General features: G+C 39.2%; 1 protein-coding gene across 5 annotated transcripts in view; it reads left to right on the forward strand.

Moving 5' to 3' along the window:
* SBF2 (SET binding factor 2) overlaps positions 1–20,911 on the forward strand; it is a 230,070-nt gene that overhangs the window by 24,590 nt on the left and 184,569 nt on the right. For 3 of the 5 annotated variants that reach the window (XM_056494161.1, XM_056494164.1, XM_056494166.1), the window contains exon 2: positions 20,059–20,147. In XM_056494161.1, coding sequence (XP_056350136.1) covers positions 20,059–20,147 — 89 coding nt within the window. The remainder of the gene's footprint in view (positions 1–20,058; positions 20,148–20,911) is intronic. The other 2 variants (XM_056494163.1, XM_056494165.1) reach the window with 1 other exon arrangement.

Here is a 20,911-nt window from a genome sequence, read left to right on the forward strand (position 1 = left end):
ATGAAAACCATGTGAAATTCTCAGGGTAGTTGTCGTGGTGGTGTATTTTGTGACACTTGAAGTAGACTAATCTTGCATGTTCAGGGACTTGAAATACATTTTTTTCATATCCCTGGGTCACAGATAGTAAAAAGCCACCTTAGGTATATTAGTGGCACAAGAGAAAAAGATACTGAGTAAGTAAGTTGTAATTTGGATGATTTTGGTAACGTTGGACCAGATACAGGCTCGACTAACAGTTCACTTTCCTTTTGAAAACATCATAATCTGTCATTTTGTAAAATACTCACATATCTGGATATGCAATAATAAGGAAATAAGGAAAATTTTATTTATTGAAAGATTTGAAAATGAAAATTCTTTGTAAAAATATATAATAAGATATGAAAACCTCTGTGGTAATTCTTTCTCTAGGAATTAATTGCTCTGAGCATGGTTGGTGGCAGCATTAAGGAAGGGATTAAAAGTGTCATGGAATAAGAGCCACGTGGGATTTTGTATGTATGCCATTAAATGGTTTGACAGTATTTTAAGGGCTCCTGTTTTGGATAGCAAATAGAAGCAAAGTTTGGAGAGAATGTTTAAAACTCATTTAACTGAGCATTATATAACCATGGATAACAACTGGATGACATTGCACAGGACAGAGAGTACTTAAAGTGCAGAGCTCTGTGGTAAAAGTAGTGCTTACTTCAGAAAGTATGGGCTGCCAGTTTGATAAATAAAGTTTAATTGGTGTAAATTGCTGTTATAGAAGTGTCCTTGTGTGAAGGTATTACTAGAATCTGACTGCATAGTGAAACCTTTCTGAATACACAAATCTGAGATGGCGAGTATCTGTTTGGTCCTTTTCATGCATTTGTCCTAGCCAGCTATATTACAAAATGCTTTATTTATCCAGCATACTTTTGGCTTTCAAGTTCCAGTACAAGAGGCTGCAGTACACTTTGCTAATTCAGAAGGCATGTGTCTTATGTGGAAATTGCTCTGACAATCCCGAAAATAAAAATACCTTGTAAGTTGTTATCTCTCCTCTGGGGAACATTGTAGGTGCATTTATGATGTTATCAGTGGCTGTTGGCAAGTGCTTGACTGAGATCACAGGATCATGTTCTTCCCACAGCGGAGACAAGTTTGTTTTCCTCTGTGCCGCAGGTGATGAGGACTTCTCCAAAGGATTTAGGAAATCTGTGGATTCTACAGTAGGTGTTGAGTCATTAGCTGGGTGTCTAGTGCACACTGATTCTCTAATTTCCTGAGTCTAATTTGGGTCAAAACTCGTTGTAGAAGGAAAGAGTTTGGATGTTTTAAAAGCAAAGCTCGGTGACGTCATGCTGAACTCAGGGTGCTTTGCTGTGCAGTGTGACAGTGCCTGCTGCCTGTGCTGTGTCCAGTTCTGGGCTCCTCAGGACAAGAGACACAGAGCTCCTGGAGCAGGCCAAGGGAAGGGGCAAAGCTTGGGAAGGGGCTGGAGCATCTCTCCAGTGAGGAAAGGCTGAGGGAGCTGGGCCTGTTCAGCCTGGAGAAGGGACACTGAGAGGGAACCTCATCAATGTCTGTCACTGTCTGCAGGGAGGGTCAGAGCATGGACCAGGCTCTGGTCCATGGTTCTAAGCAATAGCACAAGAGGCAAGGGCAGAAACTGAGGCACAGGAAATTCCATGTGAATGTGAGGAAGAACTTCACTGTGCAGTGACCAAGCACTGGGACAGGTTGCCCAGAGAGGTTTTGGAGTCTCCCTCACTGAAGATGTTACAAAACTATCTGGACTCAATCCTGTGCCATGTGCTGCTCTGGGATGCCCCTGCCCCTGGACCACATGATCAGCTGTGGTTCCTTCCAGCCTGACCCATCCTGTGGTTCTGTGACAGCATTTGGTAGGTTTAGAACAACCCTGAAAGTGAAAAAAATCCACACTGAATTAAGGTTATGTGTGTGAGGAAGAATATCTTGGAATAGTTGGATGTGATGCTTGCAGCATGCACAGGAGTTCTTGCCTCTTTCTAGTTGTGTTGATCTGGAATGACACATTTAAGAGCAGTTGGATGTAATTTGACAACTTGATGCTCACACTGTACTACACATGCAAATCCCACAGGATTTCAGAGTCTCTAGGGCTTTTGCACTTCAATATCCTTTTGCATGTGGTGGCAGGGCTGGATAATAGCACAGTATTTAGGTTTGGAGGTTACATGTAAAAAACAGTGGTGCTTGTAGCCCCAGAAGGTCTTCAATGATAACCACCTAGGGCAGGAATCTGTGAAACAACGCCATACTAGTTTGCTCTGATTTTGATTTTAGCATTCTAAAACCAGAAATGCCACTTCCAATTGAGGATTTGTAGTGGAGTTTGAGTTCTGTTATAGAGATCTGAATTAAAGCAGTTGAATACACTCTACTGTATGTGTTCTGGATAAGGATTCTGAACACTTCCTTAACATTTCTGTGGAGTGTTACGATTGTCATATGTGCTGAATCCAGTTAATTGCAATTATTGTTGGCTTGTACACATAGACACTCATGAATGACCTAAAGATGAGATAGAAGATGTGCTAGAGCCAGAGCCAGTAGTGGATTGAATATTATTGGGTATTTTGGGTAGTTTGTCTGTAGACACAAATGCTATTTTTTTTTGTTTGTTTGTAGATAGCATAATTTTAATAGTAACAAATCTGGTGTGCCACAGTTCTTCACCATTTTGCAATATGTGCATATGGGTTAGATACAAAAGTGAAGCAATCCTTGCTTTTCCTAGTCATTAATCATTTATAGCACTCTTGTGGTTTTTTTCAGCATGTTTGCACTAACAGCTTAGAGCTTAAGTTTATTCTAGCTGAAGTCAATGCTCTTTATAGACAGGTGATTCCTATTTTTGGAAGAGTTTTATGATAGGTTTTTCCACAGTTTAACAACTATCCAGTGATTTTCCTTTGAAACAGTTGCAATTTTCATTTAGGGAGGTAAGAGTGGAGTCTTGGCTTTGGTTTCTTTCCTAGACTAACTTTTTTCCCCTTCAGTTTGCTTTTCTTTTTATTTATTTTTTTTTTTTAAAGTGTTCTCTCTAGTGACTGCAGCTTGTCACTGATAGATAGGCAGCTCTCCCAAATTAAATATTTAAAGTTTAGTCATGTTTAGTCATGTAAAGCAGATATTGTGGAGCATGCCAGAAGGAAAGGACTTACCCTGATACATCTGGTTCTGTTTCCGTATTGAAATTCTTGTAGGGTTCAAAAATAAGAACAAAAGGTAACAGAGAACACCAGTACAGAACAGTTGTCCCTGGTTGTAACTTTTTGTCCTTTGTTCAAGAGGGATAAGAATCCTTTTGGGCACAGTTGATAAAATTTTTCTATAGAGTTAGTGTAGAAGGAGGGTTTCCTCACACTTTTAGCAATTATTTTAGTTTTTAATAATACATCTTTTAAGTTCTGCAGAATTTCTAGTTTTGTATTTGAATGTAGCTCACAAGAATTTGAACACACCGTTTACCCTTGCAAAGTTGAGAAAGGAGAATATTTTCCTTGTGCAGGCTGTGTAGCTGGAACATTCATGCTCCATGCGTGGAGAATGAGAAAACACATGGACACATTAGCTGGAATGCATCTGGCACGGCTCTTCCTTGGGGAGATGGAGTGTTCCATAGCTGTGAGTTGTTTTCTTTTCAGAGTGGCAGAAAGTTGTTCCATATTTGTTCTTTTTCCAAGATGTTCTGGCTTCCCAAATTCTTCTTTTGCCACTTGAGAACTGACTCCATCTTGTACTCCACATGTGTTGTATTCCTATTACCACAGAGATGGAAATGTCAAGATACTCCACCATTCATCTTTGATCAAAACAAAAGTGGGTAGGATCTTTACCTGTAAGTTTAGAAGAAGAGATTACAGGTGACCTTGCCCCTGATAAGTCACAGTTGTACTAATTACCAAAGGAGAGGAAGAGCCTTGCCCTTAATGTGACTAATAAAGATAAGTGTGATGGAAGGGGTGGGTTGGCTGGTCTTGGAGAAAGAGGACCATGAGGAGGTAGAGGAGCCCTGAGGAAGAAGGAATGATCCAGAGGGATACAAAGAAGAATGAAACAAGGAAAGAGAGTTGTTGCTGTAAAAGACATGCTGTGAGGTCAGTCTGGGTCTGATGGAGTCAGAGCCTGCAGCCACAGCTGAGCTGGGTAAAAGCTGTGTTCAGAGCCTGCAAACCAATCCTTGCAGTCATATTCCAGCAGGGAGTAGCCAGCAGTAAGTCTGCAGCTGGACCCTACTCTAGGAGCTTGCTGTAGTCACAGTCAGGATGGCTAAGCTGTAAAGAAGAATAAACCAGGACCCTTTGAATGTTGTTAAATGAGAGTTTGTGTCTTGGCTTATTTCTAACCCTAGCCAGAGGTCTGCTGCAACATTTACCTTGGAAGATTTCCTTTTTGAAAGGGCATTGAAGGGCCTATGGATGTCACAGGTTGGCATCACCTAAAGTCAGAGCCTTTAGCAGGGTCTTTAGTGGCAGGCAAGGTTTTGTCAGCCAGCTGTTTGGGTGCTGCCCCCCTAACAAGTCCATTTTGAGGATATTACCTCTCTGTGTACATGATAAATTTGACAACTGTTCAGCATTGGGTTTTTCAGTAAAATCCAGAAAGACAAAGTTAATATATGCTCAAAGTGCTTTGTTCTCGTGTCGTGGAGGCTGCTTGTGGCAGGGAAAGGGAACTAAGAAGCCAGAATTGTGACAGTAGCAGTTATCCTCATTCCCTCTGAGTCCTAGCTATGCCTCCCCAAAACTTGTGTTCCTTTTCTGGGGCTATAGACCAGGCATTCAGCTGGTGCACATTTGTATAATGCACTTTCACAAAGAAAAATAGTAGAAATTTACTTTAAGCAGGTTTATCTACTTTTGCAATGAGAATTCGTCACCTTTATGGAATTAGTATCTCAGAACCTTTCCAGTGGCCAGTGTCTGTCAGAACCATTATTTTATTCTTGGGAAAGGTGTACTGCAGTGATGAAACTTGTTTAAATAAAAGGATTTTACTGAGGAGGAGTCCCTCCTCAAGCTTTGTGGTCATGTTTTGTTATCTGCCTGCAGCCTGTAAAGGAAATCTGATAAACCTCCTGAATCTTCTGTGGTGGGTTGACCCTGGCCAGTGGCTAAGCCCCTACCCAGGTGTTGGCTCACTCCTCTACAGTGATATTGGAGAAAGAATCCAAAGGGCAGAAGTGAGGAAAAGCTTTGTAAGAAACAAAGAAGGCCTTGATGCTGTGCAAGCACTGCTGAGTGACAGCTCAAAGTTTGGTTTATTATCAGCACTGCTGCAGTTACATATCTAAAAGACAGCACCATTCAGACTGCTTTGAGGGAAATTCACTTCATTGCAACTATACCCAGTACATTCTATCCCTGAAAGTCTCCAAATTTTGTTACTTCACTGCTCACAGAGTAAGTGGGGAATACCTCTTTTTAAGGAAGTGAACACTTGCTTTAATCCTTCTTCTTAACTAAATCTTCCAGATTCAGAAGCATTTGCAGCACAAGACTTATTTCAGCAAAGACATTTGTTCCTTTGTCTCAGTGCAGTTGGGCTGTCAGATTATTTCACACTGCTTTCCTGAAGTGACCAAGCTGTTCCTCTTTGACTTCCTGCCCACTGAAACCAGACAGAATTACTTCTTCTTCCAAGTTGTCTTCAGGGCATTTCTTCAGGAGTTGTTCAGAGACCTAGATGATACTGTGGAGTGAGCTGTTATGCAAAAGCTTAAACACTGTACCAGTGCAAGTTGTGGAGTAACTGGATATATTCTTGATTTCTGAGTGAGGGGAGGTCTATTTTCTATAAAACTGATACCAGTCTGTAAGTTTGGTTCTGTGATTGCATACTCAGCTAACCACTATGGTAAATCAGTATGTCCTCCTTCTAAAATAGATGACCCATTTATCTTACGTGACTCATTGCACCAAATGTTACCTCGAGTGACTTGAAGTATCTGGAATCATTCTGACTCCTTCTGGCAAGCATTCCTTTGGTGAGTGGGTCAACATTGTTCAGATTTGTTGTGGTAATACTGTTCAGCACTTGAACTTCCCTGAATCCTCTAAAAAGTGACATCAGATGTGTTTCAGGACAGTTGGGAAGCTCGTTTTCAGTGATGTTGTGCAAGATCTGTGGTCTTGGTTGGAAGAGAGATTTTGCTGTGGGGCTGTGCACTCTTGGAAATGGGTGGGCAACCTCACTGCCTAATACCAGATTGGCAGGTAACATGATGCAGTCATTTCTCTTTTAATAAGCAAATTGGGTTTTGGGATAGGTACATGGAAATTCATTTGCCAGCAATTCCCCCAAGTGAAGCTTCAAACTCTTATAAGTAAATTTGAGATGTCTTGTTCCTAAACCATCAGCAGCAGATTCTAATTAAAATGTAGAAAGTGGGCTATCAATCTGTTTTTCTTCCTACAGCAACTGGAGGCTCTTCTGCTCCTTAATGAGTTTGCAGCCAAACATTCCTGGATATGCTCCCAATTACCAATCTGGCCATATTTATGTTCTGGTTCCACTGTTGCAAATCTTTCTAGCCCAAGGAAGGACTGTACATGTCACTGATAATCCATTTCTTTTTATATAGGTGAGAAAATTTTGATATTTAGACCTTCTGCTGTTTTTGTTTTGTGTGAAAGAGTAGAGAAAGTTCAAGGCCTTGCTTAGCTTTGTGGTTTTTCAGGTGTATTTATGCACCTTATTTTTCAAGACTGATTGAATGCATTTCTTGCTATATGTTAGAATGTTCTCCAGGCTCAGGTGACAGGGTATTCTGCACTGCATGAACACTGCTTAGGTTCTGGTTCTTGATAAGTAAACTTATTCCATCTCTCTTGTCTTCTGATATTATGTATGGAGTGTAGAAGACTCAGTCCCAGTAATTTGCCTTATTCTGTGTCAAGTAACTGAACTGTGAGGCTTTCTATGAGTTAGAATTCATATTAGGTCATTTAATTTACATCCTGGCAGGACTTCAGAAGCATGTAAAACTACTGCATAACCAAAAATGCTCTTGGAGAATCACCATGTAGTGCCTGTCATAGCACTGAATTCTTTTCCATGTTCTGTAAGTGGCCTGTTTAAAAATACCACAAAACTAAAGAGAGTTGTATGTTAAAGAAGCTCTGTTATTAGGCTACAGTTGAGAGCAGGTTAGGGCAAGAATGGTTTTTTGTGGCAATAGTGCTAATTAATAAAAATTACTTTTGTAAGAGAGTATCTTCATGGGGACACAGGGACTAAAACCCTTAGTGGAGATATTGCAGTTGGACATAAGTAGCTGTAGTGCTGTCATTTTGGGTGTTCAGTAATGAATCTTTCACTGAGTATAAAATGGGGATGTCCCTGTTTTGACAGGTCATCTGTCTTGGGCTAGAAGTGTTGTGATACTATGATGGAAAGTATTTTGTAAGTCAAAACATTAATTTTGTGTTCTGACATCTGGCGCAAGGAAAATGTCATTTGAGAGCAGCTGTTAGGTTGAAGAAAAATTAGTAGTCAAAGGCTTGAAAATTCAAGTGTCTCTTTAAATATGATTGTCCAAGATAACAATGTATTTAATAGGCAAAAAAATGAAAAGTGGGAGTGATGAGCTATTAGCTTCTGTCTCTGTCAGTCACCTATGACAGAAGAGCCTCATGGATGCTTTTTCTTGCACCTCATGGTGTGGCCACTGCTGGATCACACCCAGTTTTCTGTCCTAAGGTTCAGGGCTGCATCTGCAGTTGGTGTGGGATAGGTATTTTATATTACACTAATGAAGCACCCCAATCAACATTGCAGCTGTCATTGTGAGGTTTGGAAATAAAGCTTTGTTTTTTAGGAGCTGTAGTAGTAGGTGATACAGATGCTACTCCTTTGTATAAAGTTACCAGGAGTAAAATGATTCTGTTCCTGTAACAAAAAACGAATTCAGTAACCACTGTTGGATCTGTGTGTGCATGTGCTGGTGCAATTGAACTAAAAGAATCCCAGCTATTAACATTTGTAAGTCAAGCTAATATGGGGAAATTGAAAGCTGAGGGAAGTTATCTTATAGTTCCTTCCTACTTAAGAGTACCTAAGTGCTGCAAATTATATCTGAACCTTGCATTTTTGCTTCAGTTTCCAGATTTGAAACAGTGTGTTCTTGCATTCCTTTCCTTGACCCTCCTTAAGAATCATAGAATCCTGGAAGGGTTTGAGTTGGAAGAGACCCTAAAGGTTGTCTATATCCAATACCACCACCACAGACAGGGGCACGTTCCACTAGAACAGGCTTCTCAAAGTCCCATCCAAAGTGAACACTTCCAGGGATGGGGCATCCACAGCTTCTTCAGGGTAACCTATTTCACCATCCTCACAGGAAAGAATTTCTTCCTAATATCTAAATGCACTCCCTTTCAGTTTAAGGCCATGCCCCATGTCCTGTCCCTACATGCACCTGTAAAAGGTCCCTCTCCAGCTGCAAGTGCACGTTGCTGGGTCATGTTGAGTTCCCATCCATCAACACTCCCAAGTTCTTTCTCCTCAGGGCTGTTCTCAGACCATTCTCTGCCGTGTCTGTGTTAGTGCTTGGAATTGTATGTATTCAGTTTAAAACAGGAAAAAAGATGCCTGCTTTATAGCAAAGATTGGTCTTCAGAAATAGAGCCCAGATCTTCTGCAGCAAATGTGTTAACTTGGTATAGCTAGAGCTGTGTTCTGGTGCTGTGCTTGCTTTTCCTCTTGGAATGGAAAAATCTTTCCAGAATAGTCTTTTTGTCCTCTCTGCTCACTTATCGTGGGTCTGTGTGTTGGTGAGCCCTAGGTTGAAATGCAATTATCAGCTAGCTCTGGGAAGTGCTCTGCTTTTGCAACATTGCATTCCCTGTTAATTAGATATATCCGACTCCCTGGTGCCTTTGAAACAAGTCAACGCTTGAGAAGACACATTTGGTCTTGTACAGTGACAGTTTTTCTCATCAGCAGAATTTTCAGGTGGTAATTCACACTGGTAATTTAATTTTATCTTTTTCTTGCAATCTGAGTATTTACTTGAAGTCCTTCTGACAGAGTCTAAATGATTTGTAATTTTCCAAACAAAAAAATTTTGTGTTTTATTTAGTGATTGTTAACAGGGAAAGTGTGTAATTTTACATTGGTTTTGAGAACCCATTTGCTTGTAACTATTTCCACTTTTTATTTTGAGATACAATATGCATGAAAACTTTTAGATTATCTTTCCAATGACTTTTTATGAGACATTTCTTTTCAGAACTCCTTACTTTTTGACTAAATTTGAACTCTGTGACTTTTTCCCTCAAAGACAACCACTTGTTCAGACCATTGGATACAAATGTGAGCTTCAGGGGAAGTTTCATTGTTTGCCTTAGAAAAATGTCTTTGTCCAAGTGTTTGCACATCTTTTACAACACAAGACCCAACCCCAGACTTTGTGTGTGTTTATTCCACCCTGTATACCCAGCTACTACTAATTTACTCTCCCAAACAGACCAGATCTAATATTTTTCTGTTAGCATATGCATCAGTTTTGGAAGAACTTGTTGAGCTTGAGACACTGTCTCTGTTAAATAATTTTTCCCTACTTGACTCTTAGAATAAGCAATAGAAAAATTGGTGATGATGGATTGAATTGACTAGCGACTGAGTGATATATTCCATGGTTTTTTATTCCTGCTTTATTGTAAGTGTGTTTATAACTAAGAAGTGGAGAGAAGCTGGTGGACTGACACAGTGTGCCTCATTTCCTTAGGAAACCAGCTGGGGCAGGGTGAAGATATCCTGTTAGAGTACAGGAGCTCAGGAGATGCTGGGAGCACGGAGCTCTGATGAGTTTTTGGGAAGAAGGTAGACCCAGAAGCAGAACTGTACAAGTATTAAAAGCTTACAGTGGTGTTGTACACCAGACTGCTGTGGAGCAGGGGTTACAGAGACAGGAAAATTTGATCAGAGCCATAGACTGAGGTTCTGGGAGGGATCAAGACTTTAGGAATTCAGGCATCAGTAGCTTGGTGCTCACAGTGTGGCTTTTTCTTCCTCCCCTCATCCAGATTTTTTTTTTTTTTTTGGTTTTTTGACTTCACCCCCACACCCTCAAATTCTTATTGAGCACTTCTTAAAATGGAAACAGAGCCACAACGTTAGGAAGCTTCTTCAGGCTTTTAGTAATGGATTTAGTCTGCCTATATTCTGTAGGCCCTGAGAGAACTTATTAAAATTTTAATTTTCTGGTCAGATATATGGGTTTTCCAAATGAATAATTTATTATGGTACTGTAGATGGCACTTAAAATGAAATTAATTTGAGCATAATTTCGTTTTTTACTTTGTCATGTGACTCTCATTTTCCCTCAGGCTGTCATAAGAAGGAATCTCTCTTTGAATTGGCTTTATGACCTTTATTAGTGCTCACACAAGTATGAGTGAGGAGGATTTAAAAAAACCCTTGAACCATATTATTAACATTTTCAATAGATCACAGTAGCATATTTCCATATTCAGTTGAATGTGCCAGAATTTTGTTTAGTATTGTTATCTGTATTGTGATGCTCATAGATCTAATTAGAACTTTTTCACCAAACATCATTAGACACTTCCAGAAGTTATTTTGTGTATCTGAACAAACTGTGTATAGTCAGTAAAATGATAAATGTGGAATTCCCACCCCATGGCCCCAGATTATCTCTGTATATTCTGCTCCTTGGAAAAAAATTGCATAATAGGAAAAAACCCAAACCATAGTAGAAGATGAAAATGACTGTACTAAAATAGTAAACCAAATGCTTCAACATCTTTAGGGTATGTTTTAAGTATTGCATTTAGACACAAATCTTCATATTCAGGAATCTTGGAAATTAATACTGATACAGAAGAACTGTAGTCTGCCTATCAAACTCCTATAAAGTGATTTAGAAAAATAAATTTTATCACATGAACAGACTTCTTTAAGAGAAAATGTAGAAAGCCTTTTTGTGAAGTTGTTTCTTTGCTGAATTTCAGAGTATGAATAACTTTTCTTTATACTCCACAAAATCAGATTACAGTAACAGCTACTTACATCTCTGGAGTGTTAGTATCTGAAATCTGATTCTAAGCTTGCCATCTGTGTTTGGTTAAAAAAGCCAACCATACAAAAAGTAAAAAAAGGTATAAGAGAAGTATTTGTACAGGCTGGTTTTTTTTTTTTTTTTTTAATGTATTCAAATTTGTAATGCTGAAATGGGTGCTGATTAAAATGTTGAAATAACAATATTGAAAATGTAAAATAATTTTGGTAAAATTAGAATCTTAGTTATGTTCAGGAAATTTCAAAGTGGAGCTTTTTTTTTTTTTCATTTGGTGTATCAGTTAAAGATAATTCCAAAGGATGGTTGCAGAAGGAAGATAAGTTATTGAAAACAGTAATCATATTTAGTAAATAGGACAGGGTTATTTTGAAAGTTGGGCCAGTAAGTGTAATTTATTAAGAATTAAGAACTAAGAAGCTGCCTAGATTTTATTTATGTATCTGTCTGTCTGTCTGTCTGTCTATCTATCTATCTATCTATCTATCTATCTATCTATCTATCTATTAATCATAGATTCAGAGTACAAAGCTGAGCATGATTTTGGCATCCTGATTTTTATACCTTACTTGAAAATGAGTAGCAAATATTTTGTCCAATTGGGAAGTCTTTTTCAGTTCAGTGTGTTCAAAAGACTGTTTGTTTAATATAGAGTGTTTATTTTGAAGTCTGTTCTTCCCTTCCTATGCAGAAGCTGGCAAAAGTGATTTGTTTGCAAACAAGAAGGAGAATTGTCAGTGAGCAGGAAACTTTCTCCCTGCCAGCTGCCCAAGCTTTTTTTCCAATTTCTTGAATATTATGCCAACCTTTGGGTAGGGAGTTACTTGAAAGTGGTTTAACATTCATTGTTGTTTTCTTGTCTGTTATTTTTTTTCCTTAAGGCTTTTGCAAAACTGCATTTCTGTCCACCCAGCAAAAATCCAGAGTTTGTCCAGGAGTGTGTCACATCCCAAACTTCTGTCTGGAAGGAGGAGTCCTGAGGTGCAGCTGTTACAGCCAAGCTGCATTAATTGTATCAGTAACTTATCTGGGTAGCACATTGTGGGAATTGGAATGCTGGTGGAAGGTGGAGGATGGTGGTATGAAGGAGCAGCTGGCACTTCCATAGGTGCAGGCCAGAAAAGCTTTTTAAAGGACAGCTCATGCTGTTGCACAAATTCCTGCAGGAGCCCTTAAAGATGAGAGATGCCATGGCAGCAAAGTCAAGTCACTTTTTTACAGAACTTTGAAAAGTGCCACTGTGTTCATTGCCAATGGTCACTAAGGTTTTGTCCTCAAACATGGCTTTCAGCATGAGGCAGCACTTGGCATGACTGAGTTTGGGGCATTCAGTACATTTCTTCAGGGTTGGGTGCTGGTGGAGTCCTGGCTGGCCAAACCCCTGTGTGACCTTCAGGCAGTGCTGCTGTGCTGTGCCACGCTGAGCACCATTGCAGGGACACTGCTGCTGCAGCTGAATAGACCTCCAGCCTGTGGTGGTGATTGTAACATCCCTCTTGTTCCCTCTTCTTCCTCCTCATTCTGCTTCCCTTTTCTCCATTTCCTTCCTCTTCTGCTTTTTATGCTGTTTATCTCTTTTCATTTCACTTGGCACTGGTACGACTTCGGTGGATGAAGTTCCTCCCTAAAGGTGAATTTCCCCTGGAAGATCTGTTCTAGAGGTTTCCTGAGTACCAGTGGCTAACCTCCTTTCAGCACAAACACCATCTGATTTACTGAAATGAGACATGGCATGTTTTGCCTTATCTCCACTTTACCTTAATTAAAATACAAACTAGAATATTTTCCCTCCTTTATTTACAAAGTACAGAAATGATTTCTGATAGCCAGGAACAGGGAAAATGTTGGTCTGCCTAGAGGAATATCTATTGCAATAGTGGGGAGGATAATCTTGCAGGTAAGGCACCAATCTATGATTTGGGTGGTAATGATTGAGCCTGTTTCTTGTACATCCCTTTCTTTGTGCTCTGCAAATTACAAAAGTAGAAAAATCAAATAAATACCAAGACATTTAGGATTTGGGGCCATCCCAAGTGTTTCAGGTAGTCCTGACTGCAGTGCCAGCACATTTGGGGGGGAAGATTGAAATGTTACTTTTTTTTTTTTCCCTGCTAAGTTCAACAAATTGTTCCTGTTTACAAAGAAAAGAGCCTGAGGGTCTCCTTATCCCATTATTTGTTGCATCCTTGATAATATAGCAAGCCTCCAGAATGTCTGATGTTCAAATTCCCAGGATTGTTGTGTGCATCTCTTTGACCTGATTAAGATGAACCAACTCCAAGTTGTGCCAGTGGTACAAAGAGTGTCCGTGGTCATTGTGGGAAGCCTGTCTTCATTCCATCCTCCTAAACATACCAGCATTTTGTTTAACCTTTAGTGGCCATTAGGCTCCAATAGTCTTTATTCTCTTGAATAAATCAGAATTAAATGCTCTTTATGTAAATTTCCATGTCCAGGCTACTTCAGACTTTAAGATGCACATGGCCTGTAATGTGCTGGTGGGGGTTGGACAGATTTTTTTTTAGAGTTTCATGTATTTTAGGCCTATCAAATGAACATTTTTCTTTCTAGATGTTTGATATTAGCTCTCATTCAGCTTCTCATTCCCTTTAGTTTCAGCACTGACTTCTGTATAGAGACTGAGTTAAAATGGGGATATCTTCTGTTTTCTGTCTTCTGGCATCAAGATTTCTGTAGTGATGTTTATAAAGGTACAGGGAGGTACATTTCTGTTCCCAAAATGGAACAGGGGTTGTCTTCATGCTTCCATGAAAGGCATTTCCAAAAACACCTTAAAAGTGACAAGACTTCTGAATAGTTTAAAACTTCTGCAAGGTTCAAGTTAAGAGCCTTGATATGAAAACAATTCTACTTCAGAGCAGATTTTAGTGATGTCTTTAGCACTAGGTCCTGTTTTGAAAAGGGTTAGAGGTACCATGTTCTGCCACCTGCCAGTGCATATTTCACACTGACTGTTCCTAACTGAACATGTAAAGTTGTCCTTCTGAATACTTGAAATAATTTCTTACATTTACATCTACAGTGGTAGTTTTAAGCTATTTTCCATGGCATAACTACTGATGTTCTTTGTGATCTGTTGTGTGTTTCTTCTATAGGCCTGAAAATGATACCTTTTGTAACAGATCACCAAAGTGCTTCATTCAAAGCTTTGCATGTTAACAATACTTAGTGCTCAAATGCATTTTTATCAGGGGTTTGTAAATGAAAAGACAGAGTTTATCACAGTCCTCATTAATTTGGAATGTAAGTTACATTAACAGCTTGCTTCTGGAATTTCAAGGGCGAGCAAGAGATGGCATGTGACCTTTCATGGGGAAAGATTTATATAAGAAGGGAGTTTAGGGGACTAGGGTTCAGGAACCAGCAAATTATGCCAGAATTTTAATGTGTTGCATGTTTGTACTGTTTAAAAAAGAAAAAGATGGGAAGAGGAGAAGCAGAAAGAGGGCAGATGAGAAGAAGTTAGCTGGGGAGAAAAGTTGCTTTTCCCTTAGAGCTTAAGGTATAAACTCCTTGTTCAGAATTCTTACAGGCTGCAATTTGGGGTTTGGTCTTGGCAATTCACTTTGTGCATGTACTGGAGCAAGAATGTAATGTCTAAAAATTTGAAGCCTAATTTATTTTGTGGTCAACTGTGGTTCTTAATGGGTTAAAGAGTTAAGCCTTCTTAAAGGTAGAAAAACTATTGCATGAGGATGGTAATGATTATTTTAACCTGGCACATTTAGTGAAAATGAAAATGCAGTTAATTGCTGTAGGTGCCAAATTACAGATTTGAAAAATGGCTGCAATGTTTTTACAACTTTTGCACTTCACTGTGTGACAACTTTGCTACAAAATTAAAGGAAAAAATTGCAAAATACTTTAGTTGAAATATAGGAATAGTTTTGCTTTTGTAGGAATGACTATTAAGATAACAATATGAGTGTTTAATAACAAGAATAGTAATAATAATAGTCGTAATAATAATAATAATGATAATAATGGCAGTGATTTTGTTGGAAATATGTCTCTTATTACTGCCAGGCATGTTTTGTATATATAATTAATAATCATTCCTGTTTTACATATTATTCCTGAGAATTACTCCTGAAAGCAATTCCTGTTTTACATGGAGCACACTGTTAATGTGCAGTGATTACCCCTGCTCTGCTCACACACACAAATACTGCATTAAGTGGATTGTTGGCTGGGTGATGTCTATGGTGCATCTGAGTTTAAGTGGTTTCAAAAACCTCCAGAAGCTTCTGTCTGATGAGTCTGATTTAAGTGAGCAGTGCTTGCCATGGGCTTTCCACTGTGTTTTTGGGCAGCCTGCACATTTTTTGAAAGAATACCAAAAGACAAACATTCTTTCATTGACAATGCAGAGGTTCTTCCAAAGGCATCGACACTGGAATAAATTATTTTTCCAGTTGTAAAAACAAGGTGTCAGTGTTAATGAGTGACAGTTCACAGGATCATTTGGGTTGGAAAAGACCTTTGAGATCATCAAGTCCAACCTCTGACCCAACACCAGGGTGCCAACCATCCCATGGCACTGAGTGCCACGTCCAGGCATTCCCTGAACACCTCCAGGGATGGTGACCCCACCACCTCCCTGGGCACCCCATTCCAGTGTCTAATCACCCATTCCATGAAGAAATTCTTCCTAATGTTCTTAAAACCACTGAAATCTTGGGAGGTCTGTAAAGCAGATACTATCAGGCACTAACTGAGGAGGTTGCTACTGGTGTTTTACTGTGTACACAATTTTAGTGTGATGTCACATTTGTTTAGTTAGCTTTAGTTAATAGGAATTTTACTAGGATACTGAGGGAATGTCATTTTAGTGTTAAGAATTAATAAAAGGGGCTTGAAAGAAGACTAGATAGAGAGAGAAGGGATTATGGTCAAAATCTGAAGTTATCAATGGGAAAATCTGATTCACCTTTTTAATTGTTTTCCTCATGTGGTTTTAATATTTTTGCAAAGTTGTCCATAGCTTTCAGTAGCATATATTGAAACAAGTGATAGTTGCTGAAATCCCATGACCTGATATTTTTCTTTTTCTTCCTGTTGTGCTAAAGCAGTCAAGAATACAAATCTGTTTGGGTGTTGAGTTGCAGTCATCTCCTGAATAATCTGTTATCTTCAGACACAACTGCTCTGCTGAAAGTTGGATGATTTAATAAAAGGCAGCAGAAGGCAGAGAGTGTCCACACCCCCTCACCCCAAACCATGGGATTTAGGGACTTACTGCAATTCTTCTGTTACTTTGCTGTTTGGATTGAAGAATGTCAACAGGGAATCAACAGTAATTGCAGTATAAAGTGTTGGGAAAATGTGGTGAGCATGTGGTACTGGGTTTGGTTTATTATTAAAGGAAGAGCAGCTGCTGGGTCCTCTCTTGCACAGGAGATTCTTTCAAATGCTCTGGGTCTAAACTTTTCACAAAGAAGGCAACTTGTGGTTCAGTAACTTTTGTAATTGAAGAGAATGATTTTATTTATTTTTTACATTTATCAGATTACAGTGAATTCTACATAGAAAACTCTGGGATCCTGAAGAATTGCCCTAAATTTGAAGAAGCATTCAAAAAGCAAAACCAATAACCCCCCCAAAAGCCAAACCAAATTTTAGTGGGATGGAAAGAGTGTTTCCTATCTATCTGTATTGTATTCACCTTAGGAAATCATGTGAAATAGTCAGATTTTATGCATTATAAGTAGACTTGTAAATCTGTATCACAGGACTTTTCTGTGGAAGGATTAGCAGTGCTTTTTCTGTTGGTGTTTTGTTTTTACTTTTTTACTCATATCTGATGGATGTGAATACTTTTCTAATGTTCAAATCTTGAAGACAGAACTATTCACTTCCCTTTTTTTCCCTTTAAAATGTTGCATTTCTGTGATACATCCTTCATGCAACATTCCAGAAACTTTCTGAAAATTTTAATTTTTCTTTAATTTAATGGTTTCCTGAAGCTTCAGCTTTACTGTTGTGGGCCTTAAGTTTGACTGTTTAATACCTGGAATGTTTATGAGGCTTCTGTGAGCTGCTGTGAAAAGGATCCTTTTCTAAATTTTTTGAGAACTTGGGTACTGAATCAGCTGTACCTGAACTAGATGTAGATAGTATTTTTTTGTTTTCAAGTGTTTTCATTTTTGGTTTTCAAGTGTTTTCCCAACAGTGGAAGCAGATTCTGGGGACATAAGAAGGGACATGTAGCTTTACTTCTTGGAGGGAGATGCTCCATGGGATATGGAGAATAATTTTTCTTTGATCCCAGATGTGACCTGAAATGCAAATTCAGGCAGCATAAGAAGTTCAGTCTGGCTTTCAGAAAATGTTCAAGAACACATGATTTTCTTCAGGTAAATTCCTGTGGAGGTTTCGAATCCTTCTTGAAAGCTAAATTGAATTACATGCAGAAAGCTTAACACCAGTGGCCAGCATTAGTGGCCTTCTGAGGAAATCAACTTAAAAAACCTGATAAGCTTTTGACATAAAGGAGAGAATATTAAAACATCTTTAAAAAGTGTACATCTCTCAACTCTGAATTGAGCACTTCCTATGCTGTAATGTAGGGAGAGTCTTTGTAGCAGTCAAGTAAAGAGAGAACTAGAAGGATTGATAGCTTCAGAACATGATGAAGTAGAAGAAATTTTGAGCTGCTTTCCTGGATGTCATTATTTTTAAGTGTAGTTGGTAGTGTCAGAGGTCTCAGTCTTTTGTGAACTGGATTCAGGGTTCCCACAGAGAAACTTGGGGAGCATATACATAGCAGGGACTGTAGTTCTTTGATATTTCCTTTTCCAGGAAGTCTGCATATCTCTGTTCAGCTTGGTCCTTCTGCCCTTTCTGGCTGCTGACCTCTCAAGCCCAGGCTGTGCTCTGCCTGGAGGGTGTTTGTGCTCTCTGTGCCTTGGGTGCATTTGTTTGCTGTCTCTTCTTTGTGCCACCTGCCAGCCTGGGAACAACTGGAGGAAGAAGAGATTTGACAGAGATATGACTTAGGATAAGCAGATAACATGGTAATTTGAGTTTAACTCAACAAGGGGGGAAGTTCTGACACTGACTCAATGAAGGAACAGCCCCTTTATGCAGTCACCTACTCCATAGTCACTACTCTGCATGAAGGGATGGAAATGCTTTGATAGAGTACAGGAGTGGGATCAGTCACTGGTGACCCTGTTCAGTTATTACAGTCTAGTAGAGAGCTCCTTTTCCTTGCAAAAACTGCAGCTGTAGCCATGTCTGTATTTGTTCCTTGCTTTCTGGCACCTCCTGGCTCTGCCTTCTGATATCTCTGCAGCTTCTCTAGAACATGATCCTTCCTTTGGCTTTTTACTTGCTGGTCATACACAGAACTCACAGCTAACCCTGTGTGATTGCAGCTCGTCAGCAGGCTGCCCTTGGGAGTCACAGTGTGTGCTACCCTGGGGTGACACTGCTTTTGGGAGTTTACTCTTTGCAGTTTGTATGTCCATTGTACCAGGAACATCTGTTCTGAGATTGTTCCCGAGAGACAATCACAGAACATGAAGTGTAAATATGCACAAACTGGAGAAAATGCTTCTTACAAACCCATCAGACTGGCTCTGCTAAATGTCCTGTCAGATGTATTGTGGGTTTTAAGATAGCAGCAAACTCAAACTGTAAACCGGCAAGAAGCTTAGAGGAAACCTATTTTTTTTTTCCACTGTAACACTGATTTATGCTAGCAGACTTGAGTTGTGTCAGACTGAAAATGGTTTTTTATGGTAAATCCAGGAGAATAATGTATTCATTGCTGCTGCCTGGGTGTCTGCAGAGGAGGCAACACATATGGACTGCTACTACTAATACATAAATGGGACTGATTCATAACAGTAGAGTACAGCTTTGAGAATTGGACAAGAAAAATATTTAACAATTTTAATGCTTAATCTCAAATTTTTTGGTACAACTTTAGAGAAGAGGTGATTCAATTAGATTGATTTAAATTGCATTCAATTGGATATGATGGGTCAGCTATTAAAAGATATTTTAAATGGTTGCAAACTTAACTTTGCCATTGCTGTATGGACAGACTGCAGAATGAGACACCCTGGAGAGCAGCCCTGTGGAAAGGGACTTGGGGGTCACTGAAGTTACATTTCTTCATCAGGGGAAGAGGAGGGGCAGGCTCTGATCTCTTCTCTCTGGTGACCAGCAACAGGACCTGAAGGAATGGCCTGAAGCTGAGTCAGGGGAGGTTTAGATTGGATATTAGGGAAGGGTTTTTTCAATATTTCCTGCAAGATTTCAGAATGTGAAAACCAAAATTCCGTTTTGTACATACATCCTATACCATTCAGGATGACACAGCACAACAATTGTGGTGCATTTGTGGTGTTTCCAAAATTTATCTATAGCACTGTTACTTCCAAAAAAAGGAACATGTAAAAGAAGAAGACTCTTGCATCAGAAAAGTCATCAGAAATTACCAACTTTTCTTCACATCTTTCTGTGTGGAAAACCACTGCTGACCTGGCCAAGGAAACCAGTGAGAAATACTTGCAAGGAGCAAGTGTGTCCTGGATTAATCATGTGGAGTTTTAAACTGCAGATTTATTTAAATCTGTAGGCTTCTTTTGGAAGACTGCTTCTTGAGAAACTTTTGCTTTCCTTTTTAAATATCACATTATCCATTACATTAGTCTTTAACTCACTGCTGTTTGTAGAGAGAGACTGAAATTATCAATAATCATCTGTCATTTGGAAAATGTGCATGAGAGGCAAAGGCTGGATGCAGCTCATGGCTTCATTTCATGTTGTGATTCCTTGTGTGACTGCTGGGAAGTGTTAAGATTGTATTTATTAGATGAGCTGCAAGACACATTTGAGGACCATGTTCTGCCTTTTGTGGTGAAAAATTTACTAATATTGGGTATATTTTGAAAATATTCTCAAATGTGTTGTGATTTCAATTCTACCAGTTTGCCTTTAAGTAATTGAATTTTATCTTTCAGCAGGACCAACAGAAGGTTTGGGGAAAATAATACAGAGATTTCCCCAGAAGGACTGGGAAGACACTCCTTTTCCACAGGGAATAGAGTTGGTAAGTTTGTTTTGCATTACATTTTGCAATTTTTAGAATTTCTTTCATGTGCAGCTGGAAGATACATCTGCCTTCATGTAATGATCTGCATTATTTAACCCAGTGGGGAATGGGTAGAAATTAGTGAGCAGAGGGGATAGATAATAGGTTTAAGAACAATAATTTTGGCTAACAGAAGATATTTTGTTCTGGTATGCACAGCTAAGTAAATATTCCTAGAATATTGGAAAATGTCTGCTTAAAATTTATAAACAGTGTGTTTAAAAGAAATGCTTATTTGTGCCCCTAGTTTTTTGTAGCAGCCTTCATATGGCAGATGACATCTCGTTGTCATGTTCAAATAATTACAAATGCATATTTGTATAATGTAGATTAAAACCAAAATTAATATAAAATCCCAATAAACTGGGTTTATTGGGATAAAGCAAGGCTGGTGTGCAGGGATCTGTTATAAACAGAAAATTCCCAAGGTGCTGCTTCTTTCCTTCCTTAGTCTCTCCTTGTGGGATGCAATGAAGAGGTGTCTCACTCATCTGGCTCAGGGATTCACTCAACATCTGTCTCTAAAAATCCTGAAGAGAAATGAAGGACTGTGGTCATATTCTGAAATGAGGTTTCTGAGAAGTCAGAGTGAAACTTTTACTGCCCTGAACTTAGCAATTTCTGGGACAGGATGAGGTAGAGGAGGAGATGGGCTGTAGGAAATGTTGCAATAGGAGTCTTTGTACTGTGGGGCAAAATCAGCTGCAGGGGACAAAGACAGT

This window comes from Oenanthe melanoleuca, chromosome 5 (assembly GCF_029582105.1).
Source record: "Oenanthe melanoleuca isolate GR-GAL-2019-014 chromosome 5, OMel1.0, whole genome shotgun sequence".
Classification (NCBI taxonomy): domain Eukaryota; kingdom Metazoa; phylum Chordata; class Aves; order Passeriformes; family Muscicapidae; genus Oenanthe; species Oenanthe melanoleuca.